The sequence below is a fragment of the Alexandromys fortis genome, unplaced genomic scaffold (assembly GCF_014885135.2).
Source record: "Alexandromys fortis isolate MF-2015 unplaced genomic scaffold, M_Fortis_MF-2015_v1.1 scaffold_16, whole genome shotgun sequence".
Classification (NCBI taxonomy): Eukaryota; Metazoa; Chordata; class Mammalia; order Rodentia; family Cricetidae; genus Alexandromys; species Alexandromys fortis.
Window position 1 is genome coordinate 13753941 of NW_026067893.1, and position 19580 is coordinate 13773520.

Below are 19580 nucleotides of genomic sequence, written 5' to 3' on the forward strand. Positions count from 1 at the left end.
GCGTGGGGCTCGCCGAGGCGGCTCCCACTCAACCTCGGAGGCGGGACCCAGGCGACGACGTCCATAAGGTCTTTCCGGTCTCACGTGCGTCGCCATCCTGCTAAGGGCGGAGCCCGTGGGCCGCCCACTACGAAGGCGGAGCGTTTGCGTCAGAGGTCACGCTCCCTTCTGTGGCGGGAAAACTTGCGATTTCCCGCGCATTATCTTTGCTGAATGGATCTTTTTCCACAGTAGTTCTCACAGCACCGGCTGCTGCTCAGATCCCACAATAATGAATGGACTGCAGGACTCCAACCTTTTTCACCTTTCTAGGTGTCCCCTACAGGTCACATTCCCACTGACAATGGCTTCTCTTCTGCCATTGTCATTCTCTTCTGTCACCTTCACACCCAAGTGTTATCACCAGACTCAAATCATAAGAGGATCCTTAAAAGTTGCTCATTGTGGTGACAATGGTGTTAATACCCTCCCCCCCCCAACTGCCTGTCAATCATACTTAGGTTACACAATTCCATGGAGTGGGGAGGGACAGCTGTTAAAGAAAAAGGGATCATGGGGGCTGGAGGGATGGCTCAGAGGTTAAGAGCCTTTGCTCTTCCAAAGGTCCTGAGTTCAATTCCCAGCAACCACGTGGGGACTCCAAGCCATTTGTAGTGAGATTTGGGGCCCCCTTCTGGTGCTGCAAGCAGAATACTAAGCACATAATAAACATTTTAAAAAAAGAAAAAGGGATCATGCATCATGTATAAAACCTGAATCAAACAGCAATACTCTATTATACCTAAAAATAATGCTTTCTTCGTAAGTCAGAAGTCACTGAATTCTGTCTAACTCTAGTATCAGCTGTTTCCAGGTTACACTAGTCTTCCCTCAGGAAGCAGTAAAGATCCATTTCCTGTGGACGCCCTTTTTCTTTCCTCAAAACAGGCATGCCTTTCTCAAGAGAACCATTATGTCCCTCTTTTCCAGAGATGGTTCTAACTATATATATGTATTAAAAAAAAAAAAAAGTAATTTGAGCCGGGCAGTGGTGACGCATGCCTTTACTCCTATCACTTGGGAGGCAGAGGCAGGTGGATAGCTGTGAGTTCGAGGCCAGCCTGGTCTACAGAGATAGTTCCGGACTAGAGAGATGGCTCAGTGGTTAAGAGCACTGCCTGCTCTTCCAAAGGTCCTGGAGTTCAGTTCCCAGCAACCACATGGTGCCTCACAACCATCTGTAATGAGATCTGGTGCCCTCTTCTAGCTTGCAGGCAGACACAATACTGTATCCATATAAATACTTTAAAAAAAAGTTTAAAATCTGCACGCATTTAATCCCAGAGACAGGCTTTCTCTGTCTTGGAACTCACTCCATAGACCAGACTCCCTATCTGTCTCCTGACTAAAGGTGTCCTACCACTACTGACTACTGTCATTTTGGTTTAATAAAAAGATAAATAGCCAATAGCTAGGCAGGATTTCCAGGCACAGAGGACACTTGAAAGGGTGGAGACAGAGCAAGCAAGAAAGCAGGAGGAACAGTACGTAGATGAGCTAAACGAGCTTCAGGGCAGCACATAATAAAACTGGGTTGTTACATGAGCTAGTTAAAAACAAGCCTAAATTATCTGCCAAACCTTTGTAATAATTTGTGTTGTGATTTGGGAGCCGGCTGGTGGGATGGTAAAGACTCCAGACTAGGCTAACTAGCGAGCTCCAGGACAATGAGGCGGTCAGCATTCCCAAGGGTTACACAAGAAGCTGTCCTATTGCCTCCATACACACATACACCCACATACAGAAGATAGGGCTTTCCCCAGATGCACAATGCTCCGGGTTCACTTCCTAGCACCATAGAAACAAGATATTCTAACATATGTCTGTTATCCCAGCACTTAGGGGATCATCAGATGTTCAAGGCAAGCTAAAGGACAGACTAGGACACACTGACTGCCAAGGCATAAATAAGTATTTCAAATGTCTTTGAGAAGTGTTTTTCCCTTTTTGACTTATGTGACAGACCTGAGAAACTAAGTTAAAACCAATGTGATTTTTTTTAATTTAGTATGTATACAGTGTTTTGCCTGCAATCCAGAAGAGGGCACCAGATCTCATTACAGATGGTTGTGAGCCACCATGTGGTTGCTGGGAATTGAACTCAGGACCTTTGGAAGAGCAGGCAGTGCTCATCTATCCAGTTCAAATCCAATGTGATTTTACACCTTACCAGAAGAGAGCTCCTAGGAACTTGATGAAGGTAAACATGACCTAAATGTGTTCATAAAAGTTCTAAGTACACGTGACTTTAGCACACACACAAAAGAAAGAACAACACTTGGAAATTCTCCACAGTTCATGTTTATTACCTAGAAATGCAAGTTAATTTGTTCAATATCTGTTATTTAAAAAAAAATACCACTTAAAAATCCCGGTTTTAACACATTTTTATTTAACTTTTTTCCATTTATTTATAAAACAGTCATTTCCACACTAGCAGCTCTCCCCCTAGAGTGGGGGAGGGGAGTGGAGGAGGTTGGGCACCTCCAGAGAAAATGGGTGGGAGAGGAGTGCCCAGGGTTACCTCCTCAGGTTCTTCTGGGCCTGTTTCAATAATGTATCAAAGTCAAGAGAATCAAATTTGCTCTTCACGGGAGCAGGATCAAAGTCTTCCCGATTGGAGTCTACAGAGCAAAGAGGAACAAATGCTTAGGTCTCTTACCACAGTTCTCAAGTACATGGTTTTCAAATGGAGCCATGGCTCATACCAGTAGCAGATGGAGCAAAACTACCCTGCTTGTACAGAGGTGTGGGAGAGTACACTCCCTCTTACCACACTCCTTTGGGGTCTTTGTATGTCAAATGGTACTAGGTTTACTTTCAAATATTTGAGAAGCTGGGCTGTGGTGCCACACGCCTTTTATCCCAGCACTAAGGTGGCAGAAGCAGGTGGACCTCTGTGAGTTCGCGGCCAACCTGGTCTACAAGAGCTAGTTCCAGGATGGGCTCCAAAGCTACAGAGAAACCCTTCTGGAGAGGGGATGACACATGTCCAAGTCTCAAGCCCTCCTCCAACACTCACCAAGATCAGAGTAACTCCTTTTGCAGAACTGCCTGCGGCCCCCAAAGCAGAGATCAAAGGGCTGCTCATCTGCCTGCCGCAACTTGTGGCCACTCTCGATGGCTGCAAATGCCTCTTCAGCATAACGGTAAGTGACGAAACCATAGTTGTCACTAGTGGAGAGGGTGAGCCATTTGCACACAGGTTATGAAGCAGACTTGGCACCCCAGAGTACACAGGTGCTTCTAATTTCCCCAATGGTCAACCCTCTAGACCCCACACAGTCCAGCACAACAGAATACAGAAAGACAGGAGCATCAAGGATATGAACATAACAGAACAAACATCCTACCCTCGTAAAGAGCAAGCTTACCCTTGGACACGAAAATGAATGGTGCACTCCTCAATCTCCCCAAAAACAGAGAATCTCTGTTTCAGCTCTGATCGAGTCATGCGGCCAGGTATCTTCCCAATGAAGACCACCCTTCTCTCTTCCTGTGTCAGACAAGGAAAAAGTCACTCTGGGAGCCAGAGCTGCAGCTGCTGATAAGTGCGCTCTTGGAACAGGTCAACCCCTCCTCCCATGCCTGGCTTCTCTACTCACTATTGCACGCTCCTTCTGCAGCACTCTCTGCCTTTGGTAATGGTCATTTGAACGGTAAGAGCTGTACCTGACAAGAAAAGTCCCATCAGCCCCCAGACACAATTCAAGACTCAGAACTCTCAGACACGTGCATCCTAGATGCACTGCACTCAAACATTTGCTCATGCTCACCGCCGCCTTCGGTCACTTCTGCGAGGGGACAGAGAGGGAGAACGGCTTCTGGAACTGGATGATGAGGAAGAAGAGGATGAAGATGATGAAGAGGATGAACATCTTCTCGAACGTCCAGAGGAACTGCAGCTGGACCTGGAATAAAGGACATAGGAATGATGGGAATGATGCAGATAAGTTCCATTACCTCAGCCAGGCTCAGACTTGCCTCCCTGGCAGGAAGCTCAGGACCCCCGATAAAGGAGAGCAGAAACGTTCCAAGTTTTCTTCTCAGATGACAGATGGGAAACACTTCATAAAATTTTATATACACTGAGTAGTTTTAAATGGCATTTTTATTACCCCTTTTCTCTTGAAAAGGGGTCTCACTAGGCAGCCCAAGCTGCCCTTGAACTTGATTCTCCTACCTCTGCCTTGCCAGCACTGGAATTGTGCTACTGTACCCATCGCGCATACTTATTTGTGGTACTGAGGATTATACCTAGGGCTGGCACAGACTTGACACAGCTGTTACTATTGAGCTTCATTTACCACGATTTCCACTGAAAATGGGAGAACACTGAACTCAGAAAGAAAAATAGAGGCACTCAGGAGACGGAGAGCTAGCTAAGCCTGGTTTGGACAGTTACTTTATTGCGGTGCTGGAGCAGGATACCAGAGTCTGCGTTCTAACTGTAACCCCCTCTCCCTCGCCATCTCAGAGCAATGCTGTAACCAAGGCCAAAGAGAAAGGAGGTTACCATGCCAGAACTACCGTTCACAGCCATTTTTGGAGACCGGCACCAGTGCTAAAACACAGCGCCTCACATACTGGCCCCAAACTCTGAATGTTGTCAAGGATAATTTGACTTGTGATCTTTCTGCCTCCATCTCCTCAGTGCTAGGATTCCAGGCATGTAACACGTGTGTAGTTTACATGGTGTTGGGAATCAAATCCAGGGCTTCATGCATGCTAGGCAGGCACTCTACTGAGCTACAACTGCAGCATCACCCCACGAAAATTCTTTTCCTTTGTTTTTACATTAATCTGTCGTGTGTGAGTTATGCCACAGCATACACGCAGGTCAGAGGACGACTTTCAAGAATTATTTTTCTCACTCCACCGTGGTCCCAGGATCAAACTCAGGTCACCAAGCATGCATCTTTATCTAGTGAGCCATCTCACCAGCATTTAAGGGTAACCCACTATCCTGCATTAACACCAAGAAAACACTATGTATGAGCACCGATAATAATAGTGTTAAGTAATCACAGTCAAGATCAAACTAACAGTCTACCCAAGGCACATCTCAAGGAAGCAGAAAATTTCAGCACTATCCCAGACTCCAACACAGGATGGCCCCACAGCTTGCCTCTAACAGGCCACAAAAAGGAAGACAAAAGCCAGACAGAACCTTCAGCCTTAGAGACTGGAAAGTACACTAGTTAACCCATAGCCTTTTCAAAGTAAACTACAAAAGAGTTCATGAGCTTCCCAAATGGAAAGAATCTCTAAGAGGCCAACAAAGCTCACCTTCGCCACCTCTTGTGGGGGGGGGAGAGGGACCTGGACCGGGATCGGGATGAGGAAGACACCGATGAAGATGAGGATGCTTCGCTGGTCCGGTTGGACCCAGAGCTGACAGAGCGGCTGCTGCGGCCACGACGGCCCTGCCAGCCCCGACCTGGGGGACTGACTGATCTGCAGGCTTTTCGGTAACAGCGCATTGACCGCTGCTTGCCTGGGGGCTCAGAGGGAGTCCTAGTGTTCATGTCTTTCCGGCAGGGTGAGGCCTCAGGAGACAGCAAGGTGGATGGGGCAAGACAAGGCGCTGAAGGCTCTGCCTGCTCACTGCTAGTCCTGTGATCAAGTGGCTCCTGGGAAGTCGTGCATGGAAGTAGGGGAGCAGCTGGGCCCAATGACAAGACGGGTTTGATGGTGATGTCCTGATGGCGCTTGACATTCCATCGGGAGCCCACCTCTGGAATGACTAGGGTAGGCATCTTTTTTGGGGGTGTCCTGCTTCGAACACAATAATCATGGTCCCCAGAGCCCACATGGACAGGACTAGGGCCATGGACCCTTTCTTGGAGGCAGGCTGCAGCTGGATGTTTGGCCTCTGTAACTCCTTCAGGCTTCAGGGTTCCCTCCTGGGCGGTAGATTTAGGAGATTTGGCCAGCAGTGAGACAGCAGCCAAGGGCTTCCATAACTGGTGGGGAGGGGTAGCTGGAGGGGTGAGCCCTGTGGGGGGAGGGAGGATGGAGATAGCAGGGTGAGATCCAGTTCTATACTCTAAATTCTGTGTACCTAGGCTCAAGACCCCACTTCTCAGAGTATACTAGGTATCAACAACAAGAGCCCCACTTCTCTCATGCTGTAACTACACACCAGCCACTAACTACCTAAAACTACCTAGTGACCAGGCTCTAGCTCATTTATCAATCATTTTCATGCTTAAATCCACCCCTCTAACTAGCATTATCTAATGTCTAGTTTGCATCTTGCCTAGGCTCACACCATAAACTTACCCACTTCCCTTCCAGCTCCATACCTGTTATCTAGATCCTTGCTAGACAAACCATTAAAAAACCAGGCCGAGAATGCTTTTTTAATTCTTTCTTCAGTACATACACAGGATGAAGTCCAACCAGCTTAATATAGCATTCACACTCCATAATTGGACCTCTTGTTTAGTCACTCAGCCTAAACTTTTTGCTTTTGCTCTGTCCACTACCCTAATCAGTCTCTACTCTCCAGATCAAACCACACCTCTTACAGTGCTGCAAAACGTAACAAGCTAGTTGCTTCTGTACTTCAGTCAGGTTGCTCAATTCCCTAAAAGCTACCATCTGACTGAGAGCCATGATTGTTCTCAAGCCTCAGCTCAGTGATAACCCCATCCCCCACTACCCCTCACAGCCTACTGAATACATCTCTGATGATCAACATGCTCAGATGTTTACAATCTGCCCCCTTGACCATGAACACAACCACAAAGATCAGATGTCTGTACCCCATTGTCTACACACACTGATGTACAGCAGGTACTACAGACTAAGAGTTCAACCTGAACCCACCTGCCACGTTGGCCAGTTCTGGGGCTTGTAACCGGTCTAGGGGTCTCTTCTCCTGGGGAGTGTCAATGCTGCTGGCAGGGGGGAAAAGGGAAAACCTGATTCATTGCCTCAATATCTTGTATTATCTGCTCTCCTCACAAAGCAATGAAAAAGGTGTAGCAGAGAAAAACGAGATGCCCAAACTACCCCATGGTCATTTTCTAGCACAAAAGGGCCATAATGACCATACTGTAGACTGGGCCTATTCAGTTCTGCCAAATCTGGGGAGGCAGGCTGGCTAGGAGCTTTAATGAGGAGCCTTGCCTACAAAACTCTAAAAACTCTAACTGAAATCAGTGTGGAATGTGAAAAATGACGCCTCTCATTTCTTAGAATACCATGAAGTAAAGAGGTTCAGGTGCCTGTGTCCTTCAGGGAGTTAGGGGAAGCCCCAGCAATCCCCCGCCCCCCTACTTTAAGTGACCCCATCACCAGCACTGAACAAGCCCAAAGCCTGACAACAGAGGGGAAGAAATCCAGAAGACATAATTTGGCAAATTACAAATTGTAAGAGGTATCGCCAAGGCATTTGGAATTCCTGGTAGTACATACCCTCCCCAACCTCATCACCCAAGACAGAGTCTGGTGGTAAAAGAGCAAGGGACAGAAATGGGGAAGAACTAGAGTCGATGGAACATCTCTGCCACAAGTGTCCAGCTGCAGTCCTGGAGTGCGGCCGGCTGCTGACCAACAGCTGTAGGGTAACTCGCTCACATCTCCATACTCACCCTGAGTTTCCTACAGCCAGGCTGTCAGCAGGAGCCGGGAGAGGACACTCCTTTTTGGCTGTAAAGAAATCATATTAGTTAAAAGCCCAACCAGATGTTCCAAACTGAAGTGGCATAGAAGTGCATTCTAATACCCAGAGGAAGAAGCCAGACTTGCCTACATAGCCCTGCTAAGCTCAGATCCAGTTCCTCCAGTGCTATGTAGATAATGACATTTAGTTATTTCTCTTTTGCTCAGAAACACCCATTCCCCACTGATTCTGAGTCAGAGTCCAAACTGATGAGCCTAGTAGTCAAGGTTCAACATGATCTACCTACCTAATGTCCTAGCCATAAACTGGAATAGGGTTTCACTATGGAGCCCAACAGGCCTAGAACTCCCCACATAAACCAGGCTGGCCTTGAGCTCAGAGATCTGCTTCCCAGTGCTGGGATCAAAGACACACATCACACTCAATACTAGACTTGTCTAGCAAATGAATCCAAAACCATGCACAGGCTAAGCATAGGTTCTCCCATGAAACTCCATCTCTAACACAGAGCCTACCTGTCACGCTGTTCTGTTTATAACCTACAGATATGTTATCAACTCAAATTATCTGTGCAGATTCTCTCCCCAATTCTACCATGAGCTCCTCTAGAAGACAATCAGTAATCTCCACAGTACCTAGCTTCAGAAAATCAAGCTCTTCATTGCCTTCCAAAAGCATCTTATAGGAACCATCCTTTACCTCCTTCTGCCTTATATACCATGTATGAGATCCAACCTCTCAAAGCTCAACCAAAGAGCTGTCTCCCTCTAGAAAAAAAAAAAAATCCCGATCCAATCCCAACCTTCCAACACTCTCTCCATATCTGCTCTTTCAATTACTTATGCTATCCTACCATGTCCCTAGGTTAGATTACTCTCCCAGGGGAAATGTGCCTTGCCATGCCAATGAGGAGGCTCTCCTGGTGGTTGAGATTGCCCCTACTCTTTCTCTATCTCAGTTTAAGCTACTACAAGACTAAACCAAAAGGAAGCGTTAAAAAAAAAAAAAAAAAAAAGTGGAAACTAAACGACCTAGGTGCCCTCACCTTCTGATTTCTCAAACTGCTCCAACAGACTGGACAGGTCTGATGCTTCAATTCCTGTGAAGGAATACAAGAGGATGAGGATCCAGCCTGATCAACTGAGTTCACAGGTCCTAGAAGTCCCAGTTGTCCCTTTCCGTGCCTCCTGGTCCAAAGTAAATGAACCAAGGGAGCAGCACACAGCAAGGATTCCAGTATAACTAGAGCTCCCAAAGAAATCCAATAAAAGGCAGCCTCGTGGAAGGCATTCCTTCTGGCTGGTGAACAACACTTGTAGACAGCCCTGTACCTTTCTCATACCAACTGCATTCTGTCACTCACCAATCTCACTGATGAATGCCTGTACCACGTCCTCAGACCCCTGAGAACGTGGAGTAGGCAGGAAGGACAGTTTTCTTAGTCGGGCTGGATGGACAGCAGGCAGCTTTGGAGCAGTACTCTGCCTTGGTATGGGACCAGCCTTGACAGTTGCAGAGAGGGGCTTTTCCTTGGCTCTGTTCTCCTGAGCCTCAGGCTTTAGCCTCTCTGATGCAGACTCCCCAACAGCTACACACTCAGTAGATAGACATGGTGAAGTCTTGACCTGGAGACTTTGTACCAGGGTAGACACTTTGTGTTTTGGCTGGGGAGACACAGGCACTGGCTGAACCTCCAGTTTGGTAGGCTCAACCGGTGGAGTTATGGGGCTGCCTGGCCCAGAACTTAGGGAAGGAGTCACTGGCACAGGAAGTTCATCTTCAGGAGAACCAGCTGGATTACTACTAGGTTCCACATTGGATGGGGGAACAGCTCTTCCAGTAGACGCTGAAGACAAAGGAGGTGGAGAAACAGTAGACCAGAACGGAGGCTGTTGAGGCCCAGGGCCCCATCCCATGTGCCCATAGGCACAGCTGGAGCTGTAAGGTGAAACTGGAGCAGGAGTGGGTACCCAAGGCACATTGCAAGCTGGGGGTACAACATAGGTACCAGGAGTACCAGACACCATGGGCACCGTTGGTTGTGGGGGCAGACAAGGATAGCCAGAAGGGGACACAGAGGGATAACAAGGCCAGGGTGGCACAGGGGCATAATGAGTATAGGGATCAGGTGGTATTTGTCTCATGGACACCGAAAGTCCAGGTGGTTGCAAGGGAGGTGGGGGCAGACTAGGGACTCCATGGCCACTTGAAGGAAGAGGAAGCAAAGGAGGTATGCCTGGAGGGAAAGGCAAAGGAGTGGGCACTGTAGAAGGGATGGGCCCAGCAGGAGACACAGACTGCAAGGTAGGATGGGGCGGTCTAACTGGAAGTGGCATCTCATGAGACGGCACCTGTTCCGAGTGAACGGAAACCATAGGTTTGCTTGCAGAAGGCTCAGGAGCAGGGGAAGCAGGGTTGGTACCCACAGACACAAAACAAGTCTCTGGTACAGAGCTTCTCTGTGGAGCTGTCTTCTTGGCTGGGGCTGGTGGAACAAGACAAGGGATATCGGCCAGCCCTGTGGGGGTCTCTGGGAGACTAGGCCACTTGCCAGCGGGGGGCTGAGAATTCCTGCCTTCTGCTTCTGTTTGTCTTTGCTGCCTTCGCTGGCGGTACTCAGACAGGCTGAGAGGTCGAGGTCTGGCTTCCTGGGTTGTAGCGCTGGTGCTACCTTCCACCTTCAGAGGACCTGCAACCTTGGGGTGGGCTGAGGAATCTAGGTTAAGACGAGTCCCCTGAGCTGCTGCTGCTGCAGCACGTCTAGGGTCGGTTGGCCTGTGCTTAACTAGCACAGGGTCTACTGGAGCCAGGTCATGTGGAACAGAGTCAACTGTCACTGCGTTAGTTGGGACAGCACCAGCTGGAGACAAGTTATCTGAAGTGGGACTAGACACCGCAGGTTTAATTCCTGTCCTGTCAGTCAGCACTGGGCCTACCGGAAGAGGACCAATCAGTTCTGTACTAGCTGAAGCCTGGTCAACAGGTATACAGTCAGCTATAGCATGAGTAACTGCAGCTGCATCAGCTTCAACAGAGTCAACTGGCATGGGGTCAGCTTGGCTAGTATCAACCAGCTTAGGGCAGAGGTCAAGGGCATCTTCTTCAGCAGGGCTATCCTGTCCTGCACTTCTCTCTAAGTTCTCAGACTCAGGCTTCTCCAAGGCAGCTGCCCAGGCCCGAGCCCAGGCCCGTGGCTTCCCCCTGCTCTGAGGAGCTCCAGCCTCTCTCTGCAGTTCTTCCTGAGGCTGTTTCTGTAAGTTACCAGCCTGAGAGTTCACCTCTGTAGCCACAGTAGACTGTCCACGAGAAGATGATCTCAGTCTCCTGGTATAACCTTCCAAACAGGCTGCTGGCTGTTCCTTGCTCTTCTTCTTCCTGCCCTTTCTGTGAACTCTCTGAGAACCCTGAATTGCACTGGCAGGTAGGTTCTGAAGCTCCTTGGGTGCCAATGACTCCATGATTTCCCTGGGCTCCAATAAGCAGGCAGAGTTCAATGATAATTCTTCTTGATCAGGGCAAGGGACAACCTTAGGCACAGCTGCTTCCATCCTGGCCTCCATGGTGGGCATGAGTAGCTGCAAGGCAGGACTGGCCCCTGCAGACTCATCCAAGAGCAGAGACTGGGATCCAGAAGGAATCTGGCGTACCACAACTGGGATTTCCAGGTCATCACCAGCTGTGGCTGCCTGGCCCACTATCTCCAGCACCACACAACCCTCAGGAGCTGTCAAATCATCCACCTGTTCCTGAAGCTCATCCTCAAGTGATGCCAAGTGTGTGAGGTTGGGCAAGCAGTAGGGATGCATGGCGCGTACCAGCTCACTCAGGGAGGAGATGCTCTCATCAGCAGGTGCTGACACTGCCACCTCTGCTGCTGTTGGCTTGTCTTCTTCCTCTGGGCATGCCAGGTGCATGGGGAAGTCCAAGCTGTTCACAGAGTTGTCCAGTTCTCCAGCAAGCATCTGACCACTGAAGCTGGCAACCTCCTCCTCCTCTTCTCCATCACTGCGCTGCTGTGGGACAGGGGACTGACCCCATCGAGGTCTTGGTCTTGAGGGTCTCCAGCTAGGTAGCTTAGGGGAAGAAGTTTCCAAGAAAGGAGGTGGAGAAAAGTCCCAAGGAGAATCTGCAAGGGACATCTCTACCTGCAGGAGAGAAGAGCAGGCTCAAAAGGCATTCCTCAAGACATGCTTTCCAGACTGTCCCTATGTCCTCCCCAAACCGTGAGTTCACGAAGGTCCCCAGGTCGGGCTTACCCCACTCATCCTACTACTGCCTGTGCTAGGCCCCAAAGGGTCAACTGGAGTGATTAGGTCATGTTCTGGGGGTGTCCGAGAAAGAGTGAGTAGCTTGTGGAGCTAAAAAGAAGAGACACCCCAAATCAGTTTGTGCAGAGTTATATGAAGAGGCTTACAGATGTGGCTGTGACCTCTGTACTAGCCACATCCCACCCTCTCATACTCACAGAGGAACTCTCGCGAGGAGACACAAGCAGCTCTGAATCAGGAATGCTGTCAAATGGGGACAGGTTCTCAGAATCCGCGTTGTCCAAGATCTCTGTCAGAGCTGTGAGCAGCGACATTTCATTCTGGTCCTCCAGAGATAACCTGCTCTGCTCCAGAAAGAAAAGGGGTTCCCCCCCAAAATCTCTAATAACCTACTAAGCCACAAAAATAACTAGATGCCAAGAGAATTAACCTCCCAGCAAGAAGGATCTGAGTTCCAGGTAGCATGGGCTCCCATCTTTTCCTACCCACTCAACTCTAGTGCTAACAGAGACCTATTAAGCTGACTCTTAGCTTGGGCTTCACATTCTCACATTTAGGTAAGAGGTAAGATGTTCAGAAACCTATCCTGGGCTAGACCAATACTAGGCTCAAAAGCAGACCAGGACCTCCTGGAAATATAGGTCAAAGACCCTGAAAGGAGATAAGCTTTGGAGCATGTTCCAAGCTAAAGGTATCCCTTCATGCACCTGTCTGACATTCTGCAGTCTAACTCAACCCACACAAAACATCTTTCAAAGACTCAGCTTCCCGATAGGCCAAGGATCTGGGAACAAAGCCATGTCTAAAACAACTCCACAGATATTAGGAGACAGAACAGCCCATGCAAAGATCCTGTCTAGAGAACTCCAAGCCTTGCCCCAGTTCACCTCTCCAAGACTCCCAAAATCCTCAATGAGGGAGATGAGGGAGGCATCCATGTAGCTCTGCATGGTCCCCAGTAGTGTCTCATCCTGCAGTATCAGCTCCTCCATTTCCAGGTCTTTATCCCTCAGAGATGGGCCCAGTCGAGAAAGACTGACAAAGCTAGAGTCGTCCCCCTCCTCATGGACCTGAGGCAAAAGAGGGAAAGAGTGAGTCAGAAAGATCCAAGTCCTTTGGAAAGCAGCTAACTAAACCCCATTAAAATCAGACATCCAGCCCTCCACCAATGGGCTCAAACAGCAGCATCACCACCATGGTCTAAGATCTAGACTAGCTAGGCAAAGAGGTATAAGCCAGAAGCAAAAGCACCAACAAGGCTGGCAGTGTTCTGGGCAGAGCGGAGTTCAGACTCTACCCACAAACAGCTGGAGCCATGAGACGTTATCAAACTGGGGAGTAAGAACATCAGAAAGATCAAGATTGGCTAGCAAGATGGCTCAGGAGGTACAAGTACTTACTTCAAAAGCCTACTGGAATTGAATCCCCAAAACCCATAGAGGTGTAGGAAAGAAACAACTCCACAAAGTTGTCCTCTCACTGACTCACACGCACTCCAAAGGACTCCTTCACCCACGCTCATACTATGATGATGGCAATGATGATAATAAAGGCTTTTAGGAGATAGAGTTTCTCTATGTAGCCCTGGCTGTCCTGGAACTTGTTTTCAAGAGCAGGCTGGCCTCAAACTCAAATATCTGCCAGCCTCTGCCTCCCAAGTGCTGGACTGCTTAAGGTAGCACACACCTGTCACAAACACTGGAAAAACTGAGGCAGAAGGATTGTATGTGAATTTCAGACCAAACTGATCTATTTAAGAAACCCTGTACCCCGTCACGGACGGCGGTGGTGGTGCACGCCTCAATTCCAGCACTTGGAGCTCTGTGAATTCAAGGCCAACCTGGCCTACAGAGCAAGTTCCAGGACAGGCTCCAAAGCTATAGAGAGAAACCCTGTCTCCAAAAACAAAAACAAAACAAACAAAAAACCCTACCACAAAGAGTAAATAAACATTTGGTTCAAGATAAGGTTTCTTGTAGCCTTGGCTATCCCGGAACTAGCTTTGTAAGTCCTGGCTGGCCTTGAACTCAGAGATTGCCGTGTGCTAGGATTCAAGGCATTAGCCACCACAGACTGAAATAAATGTTATCTGCGCTGGGCGGAAGGTGGCATACGCCTTTAATCCCAGCACTCAGGAGGCACAGGGCAATCTCTGTGAGTTCGAGGCCAGCCTAGGCTAAAAGAGCTAGTTCCAGGACAGATTCTAAAGCTACAGAGAAACCCTGGCTTGAAAAACAAACAACAACAACAAAAAAGTTATCTGCTAGGTGGGCAGCTGTTCACTCCTTTACTCCCAGCAAGGGATGCAGAGGCAATACTGTTTCTGTGCTCAAGGCCAACCTGGTCTACAGAGTGAGTTCCAGGGCAGCGAGAGCTACACTGTCTCGAAAAAACAAAACAAAAGTATCTGCTGTCAGTGGGAAAGGTACCAGAGAAAAAAGAAAAATCAGTCAGGGGAGTTAAGCTTCTAACTCACAACTCACCCCCAGGCCCCCTTAGGCTTCTGTTCTGGACTGAGCTCCAATCTCAGGCTTTAAAGAGGACTTTTTAGGCCTCCCTCACCCAGGCTGATCTCGTCTCACACCAGCTCAAAAATATTCTTCTCAATCTTTCAACCTCCTGACAACCACATCCTGCCTATCCTGTCAAATCCCTAACATAACCCTGAGCCATGGAAATGGCTCAGCTTCTCTGTCCAGTCCCCTGAACTCACAAGGTAGAGTTTCTCACACCAAAACAAGAGCCCCCCAAACCTTTTTGTTGTTTAGGTTTTTCTTTTTTTCAAGACAGGATTTCTCTGTACTTTTTATTTGTTTGTTTGATTTTGGCTTTTCGAGACAGGGTTTCTCTGTAGCTTTGGAGCATGTCTTGGAACTTGCTCTTTAGACCAAGCTGGCCTCGAACTCAGATCTATCTCCCAGTCTCTGCCTCCTGAGTGCTAGGAAGAAAATTACTCTTTTTAAAAGAGGAAAATAATAGATTCCAACTCATTTGGTGCAAATAATACTTAGGATTGCATCCATGTATTCACTTATATTCTTCTGGGCCTATCCCCCCTCCTTACCCATTATGCCTTACAACATCTTGTATACAAGATCCACACTCCCTGTTCTTTGGAGCTGGAGCCCACTCTAAAACTGTAACTGAGCTACACCAGTAGACCCAATGGTGAGCCACAATATGTTGAAAGCAGTTCTAAGGGAAGAAACTCTTCACCACCCCTAACAAATGGGAGCTAGAGAGAAAGCCTGATTCCACAGATGGAGGCCCCGCCTCGAATGCTTCTGTGAACTAGCAGTATCTTAAGCTTTGTCATGAAGCAGGACCCGCCCAGACCTGTTAAGTGTCACAGACAGGGAATGGGCAAGGCCCAAAATGGAACTGGTGAGGCCAGAGCCCCAACTATGCATACGTGCTCTTGGAAGTGTGGTGTAAAGGCTGGGGGCAGAATCCAACAGACAAACAAGACGCCCTTCTGCAGCAAAGGGAGATGAGGAGGTACTTGGACTCCTCCAAAGAAAAAGATCACACCTCTCGATACACCAAATCCTCTTCAGAGTTGGAGCTGCAGGGCCCAGGGAGGAAAGGCTGGTTGAGGACGCTCTAGGAGTCTAGGCCCAGAGCTGCTGTGAAAAGGCAGCAGGTTTTAGGGACTAGCCCCTCCCACCTAGATCTTCAGTCCTTTAATTAGAAACCAGAAGCTGAATAGCGCCTGGCTCAGCAAACAGTCATAGGTGAGCAGTAGCTTGCATCTGCCTCCTCCCTTCTCCAGCCCAGGCCAGACTGGTCCAGCCCTGTAAACCATCATCTCCACCTCCTCTCAGCAGGTGCTGGAGGCTAAGATGGAGTCATCTATCTCCCTTGAACCACTTCACCCATACTCTGCACAATCCCTAGGGAAGGTAGATCCCAGGGGGTCCAGATCAACCAAGGCTGAGTCCAAGACAAAGCATGCTCCCCACTTACACTCTGAAGTCCACCAGCAGCCTCTCAGTTGGCTTTCTCACACCAAGTTTACTCATCCAGAATTCAAAACCAACTTTAAATCTAGTTTTTGGAGACAAAAATCTCATGTAGCTCAGGCTGGTCTTGCACTTGCTATGTAACCAAAGCTATCCTTAAAACTGCCCTCTATTCTGAAACTCACTCTGTAGACTAGGTTGGCCTTGAACTCACAGATATTCCCCTGCCTCCACCTCCTCAGTGCTGGGATTATAGGTACAGGCCACCTCCACCAGGCTAAAACCTTAAACTTTTGATTCTCCTACCTCTAAGCCCAGTCCAGGCACTTTATCTAGACACTAACATATAGTTGAATCCCAAGCAACAAAAACTGTCATTTCTAGGACCATCAAGTCATGTCCTAGGACCATCATTAGTCTCTTCAAAAGCTATGGGGGGACGGGGGTGTGTGCTGCCATCTTTGATCTCAGCACTCAGGAGGCAAAGGCAGGTTGATCTGATCTACTGAACAAGTTCTGGGACAGCCAATACTACAGAGAAACACTGTCTTGGAAAAAAAAAAAAAAAAAAAAACAACCAACCAGGGCTGGAGAGGTGGCTCAGTGGTTAAGAGCACTGGCTGCTCTTCCAGAGGTCCTGAGTTCAATTCCCAGCAACCACATGGTGGCTCACAACCATCTGTACTGAGATCTGGCACCCTCCTCTGGCATGTGGGCATACATGGAGGCAGAATGTTGTATATATAATAAATAAATCTTAAAAAAAAAAAAAAAAACAACCAAACAAACAAGATCCCTTCAGTGGTATCTTACAGCTCTCAGCAATGAATTTAAACTCCTTGTAATGCTTATGCTCCGCTCTTCCGGCCAGTCTCTTCTCCCATTCCACCCCTCTGGCAGGTGGGTCTCAGTTCTTCTCTAAGAGCCATACCTCTGGTCTTCACAGACCATTCCTCTGATGAAAGTGCCTCACAGTTCAGTCTTGGGGGTCTCTTCCATTCACAGACTCTTCAAGTAAGATTACTACTGATGACTGCACAACCCTAAAGAAACTGCACTTTCCTTCTCTCTCCCACCATCACTCATTATCTGTCCACCCTGAGTTAAACCGAAGACCGCAGGGATCACATCTGCGTGGTTTAGCAACACATCTGCACGTAAACATATGGCACCTCGATAACTACTGGGTTGACGGACTATCTAACACATTAGAGCTGAATCTTGGATCCCTACTGTTTCTCCCAGATGGTGATGTGAACAGCACACAAAAGATGGGACCTCTTACAAGTTGGAGGAAAAGAGTAATTGATCCCAAAGTCATTATCCTCTAGGCGTTCTGTTGGACCTTGTATTACTGGGAAGCCTGCAACCCAACTTTCACTTGTGTTTGTGGGGGTGGGGGTGTGTGCTGTCAAGGACTCTGCTTAAACTGCTTCAAGAACACAATTCCTGCTCACTCACTGCCAACCTGGTTGAACATTTTTGGAATCCAATCATGAAGGGCAGGATAAAAACCCTCTTAAGTAAAGAGAACTGAAGGAAACACACGTACAGAATTCTTCCTGACCCCCATTAAATATTCAACTAATATTTAATAGTTTTCAAACCACGTAAAACTTTTCCTATCTCCATCAAAAATTTCAAAAAGCCTCACACAGACACAACTCAGATGCAGTTGTATCTGTGAGTTCGGAGGAGCATGCCTTAACCATCTCCTCCAAAAAAATAAGATGCAAAAAAAAAAAAAGTGAGAGGACAAATTAAGGTAGGTCCAGGTAAAGTGACATTCCCATGACCCTTGTGAATCACAGATGAAGGACTTCAGGCAATCAAAACCGCCAGTGTCTTGTGACTCAACCTACTCCGAGCCGGTCAGACAGAAGCCTCAACGAACTCATTCCTCCACTGCCCTTCAGCTCAGTCCTCCAACCCTCGCCTCACACTGACATTTCTAGGAAGTCGCGCTTCGAGAACATCTGGAAAGTCCACCATCCACCGACGGAAGGCGTTGTAGACCCAGGCAAGAGGGAAAAAACTCTCCTAAGGCTCTGAGAAAAGTTGCCTCTCTAGCAGCCCCTACCTCCAGGCCAGAGATGGCGGGAGCGGCTGAGACACACCCAGTTCCCGGCAGTGCGGCTCCAGCGCGGATACTAGATGCCCGACAGCCTGGGACAGGAGCCACGTGGACATCCCTTCCCCACCCCCACGTGGACCCGCGCCCCGGGCACCCCCCCCCCCCGCCCCGGCGGCAAGCCCTACCCACGTGGGCGCCCGCGCCGCCTAGGGGGAGGGGGAGCAGACAAGTTCTCCCGGGAAAATCGTCCCCCCACACCCCACGTGCTCCGAAAAAGGAACTACGGCGCCAAGCTGGTGGAGCTCTCTCCGGCATCCTTAGAAAGGAGTCTTAGCCTTCCAGTTCAATCCCGAATGCCTGCCGCCCCAGCAAGGGCCACGTTTCCGACGCCCGACTCTGTCCATCAGGCGTCCCCAGGAGTCGCCGTAGGGTTCCTACCTCTGCTGGTGAACCCCCAGCAAACGACTTAGGTCCTCTCAACCCTACCCAGCTCCCGCAGCATCGGCACGCAAGTGCTTCCTCCCTTTCCTGTGGCGTCCACGTGTCACCGCCCGGCACACGCCGCTTTGCTGCCAGCCGCGGGCCGCCGGCCACGCTCTCACCTGCTCCGCGGCGCTCACGGTGCCCACGGTCCCATACGGCGCTTGGCTCCAACTCGTCCAACCGCCGCCGCGAACTCCACCGCCAGGGTCAGGACCCGGGCCCCCGGTCGGAGGCGGCGCGACTCGGTCTCTCCGTCCCCGGCGCGCCGCCATCTTGGCCCCTGAACACCCAGCGCTGCTCTGATCGCCGGCGCCGCCTCGCCCAGCCGATTGTGGGAAGGGAACTACATCTCCCGAAGGACACTGCAGAACTACAACTCCCAGAAGGCCATGCGGCGGACCACTCTTGCACCCTGGAAGAGGACAGGGACCCTGCCCTCCCTCGAGGGTTCCTGGGAATAGTAGTCTCTAAAGGGAGATAAGCTGGTCGGAGCCCAAGGAGGATTGTAGGGCTCAGTTTTGTGGCACTGTCAGAGACTAAGTTGCCGAGTACGCAGTAGTAAGGGAGAGAGTTAACATTTGCGTATCACTCTGTTTGTGTTAATTTGTCCAAATGTTAGACCGCTTTCTTTGACGTTCTACCTGCTGCACTTTCCTTTCACCTTAGTTCAAGTCGGCCGCTGTTTTGAAACAGCACCCCCAAGTGGACACTCGCAGTCAAGACACTAACCCTCATCTAATATCATACTGCGGCACTAGAGCAAAATTTTCTCTTAAAAATACCGCATTTTCTACTCTTTCTCTGCAATTACGTTGGTCTCTACCAAGCTTCTTTCCTCCTGCTCCAGAAATCCTTGCCATCCTCCAAAGACAAGTATTCTTTCCTTTGCGTTTCTGCATGGAACCTTATTAAATAAATGTAGGAAAGCTTTTCTGATTATTCCAGTCAGTCAGGACCCTTTTCTGTATTTTCACACTTTCTCACCTCTTCTCCACTCCTCCCCCCCCCACAGGGTTTCATTGTGTAACAGTCTTGACTGTCCTGGAACTCGCTCCGTGGACCAGGCTGACCTCAAATTCACAGAAATCCACCTGCCTCTGCCTCCTGAGAGCTGGGATTAA

At 49.1% G+C, this 19580-nt stretch overlaps 1 protein-coding gene across 9 annotated transcripts; it reads right to left on the reverse strand.

Moving 5' to 3' along the window:
• Positions 1-2408: 2408 nt before the first annotated feature.
• Positions 2409-19333, reverse strand: Pprc1 (PPARG related coactivator 1). Of its 9 annotated transcripts, none has more exons than XM_050147304.1 (14): positions 18579-19310; positions 12828-13010; positions 12138-12287; positions 11929-12030; positions 9036-11817; positions 8718-8771; positions 7641-7698; positions 6874-6944; positions 5329-6037; positions 3816-3950; positions 3645-3705; positions 3414-3535; positions 3062-3213; positions 2409-2663 (listed from the first exon to the last, which is right to left on the reverse strand). In XM_050147304.1, the coding sequence occupies exons 1-14, from the start codon at positions 18729-18731 to the stop codon at positions 2560-2562; spliced, it is 4836 nt and encodes a 1611-aa protein (XP_050003261.1). In that variant the 5' UTR covers positions 18732-19310; the 3' UTR covers positions 2409-2559. The 9 variants fall into 9 exon arrangements, with proteins under 9 accessions (XP_050003261.1, XP_050003224.1, XP_050003242.1 ...); XM_050147267.1 differs by having other exon boundaries at positions 3645-3711; positions 18579-19308; XM_050147285.1 differs by having other exon boundaries at positions 3645-3711; positions 6874-6941; positions 18579-18859.
• Between the last annotated feature and the right edge of the window lie 247 nt (positions 19334-19580).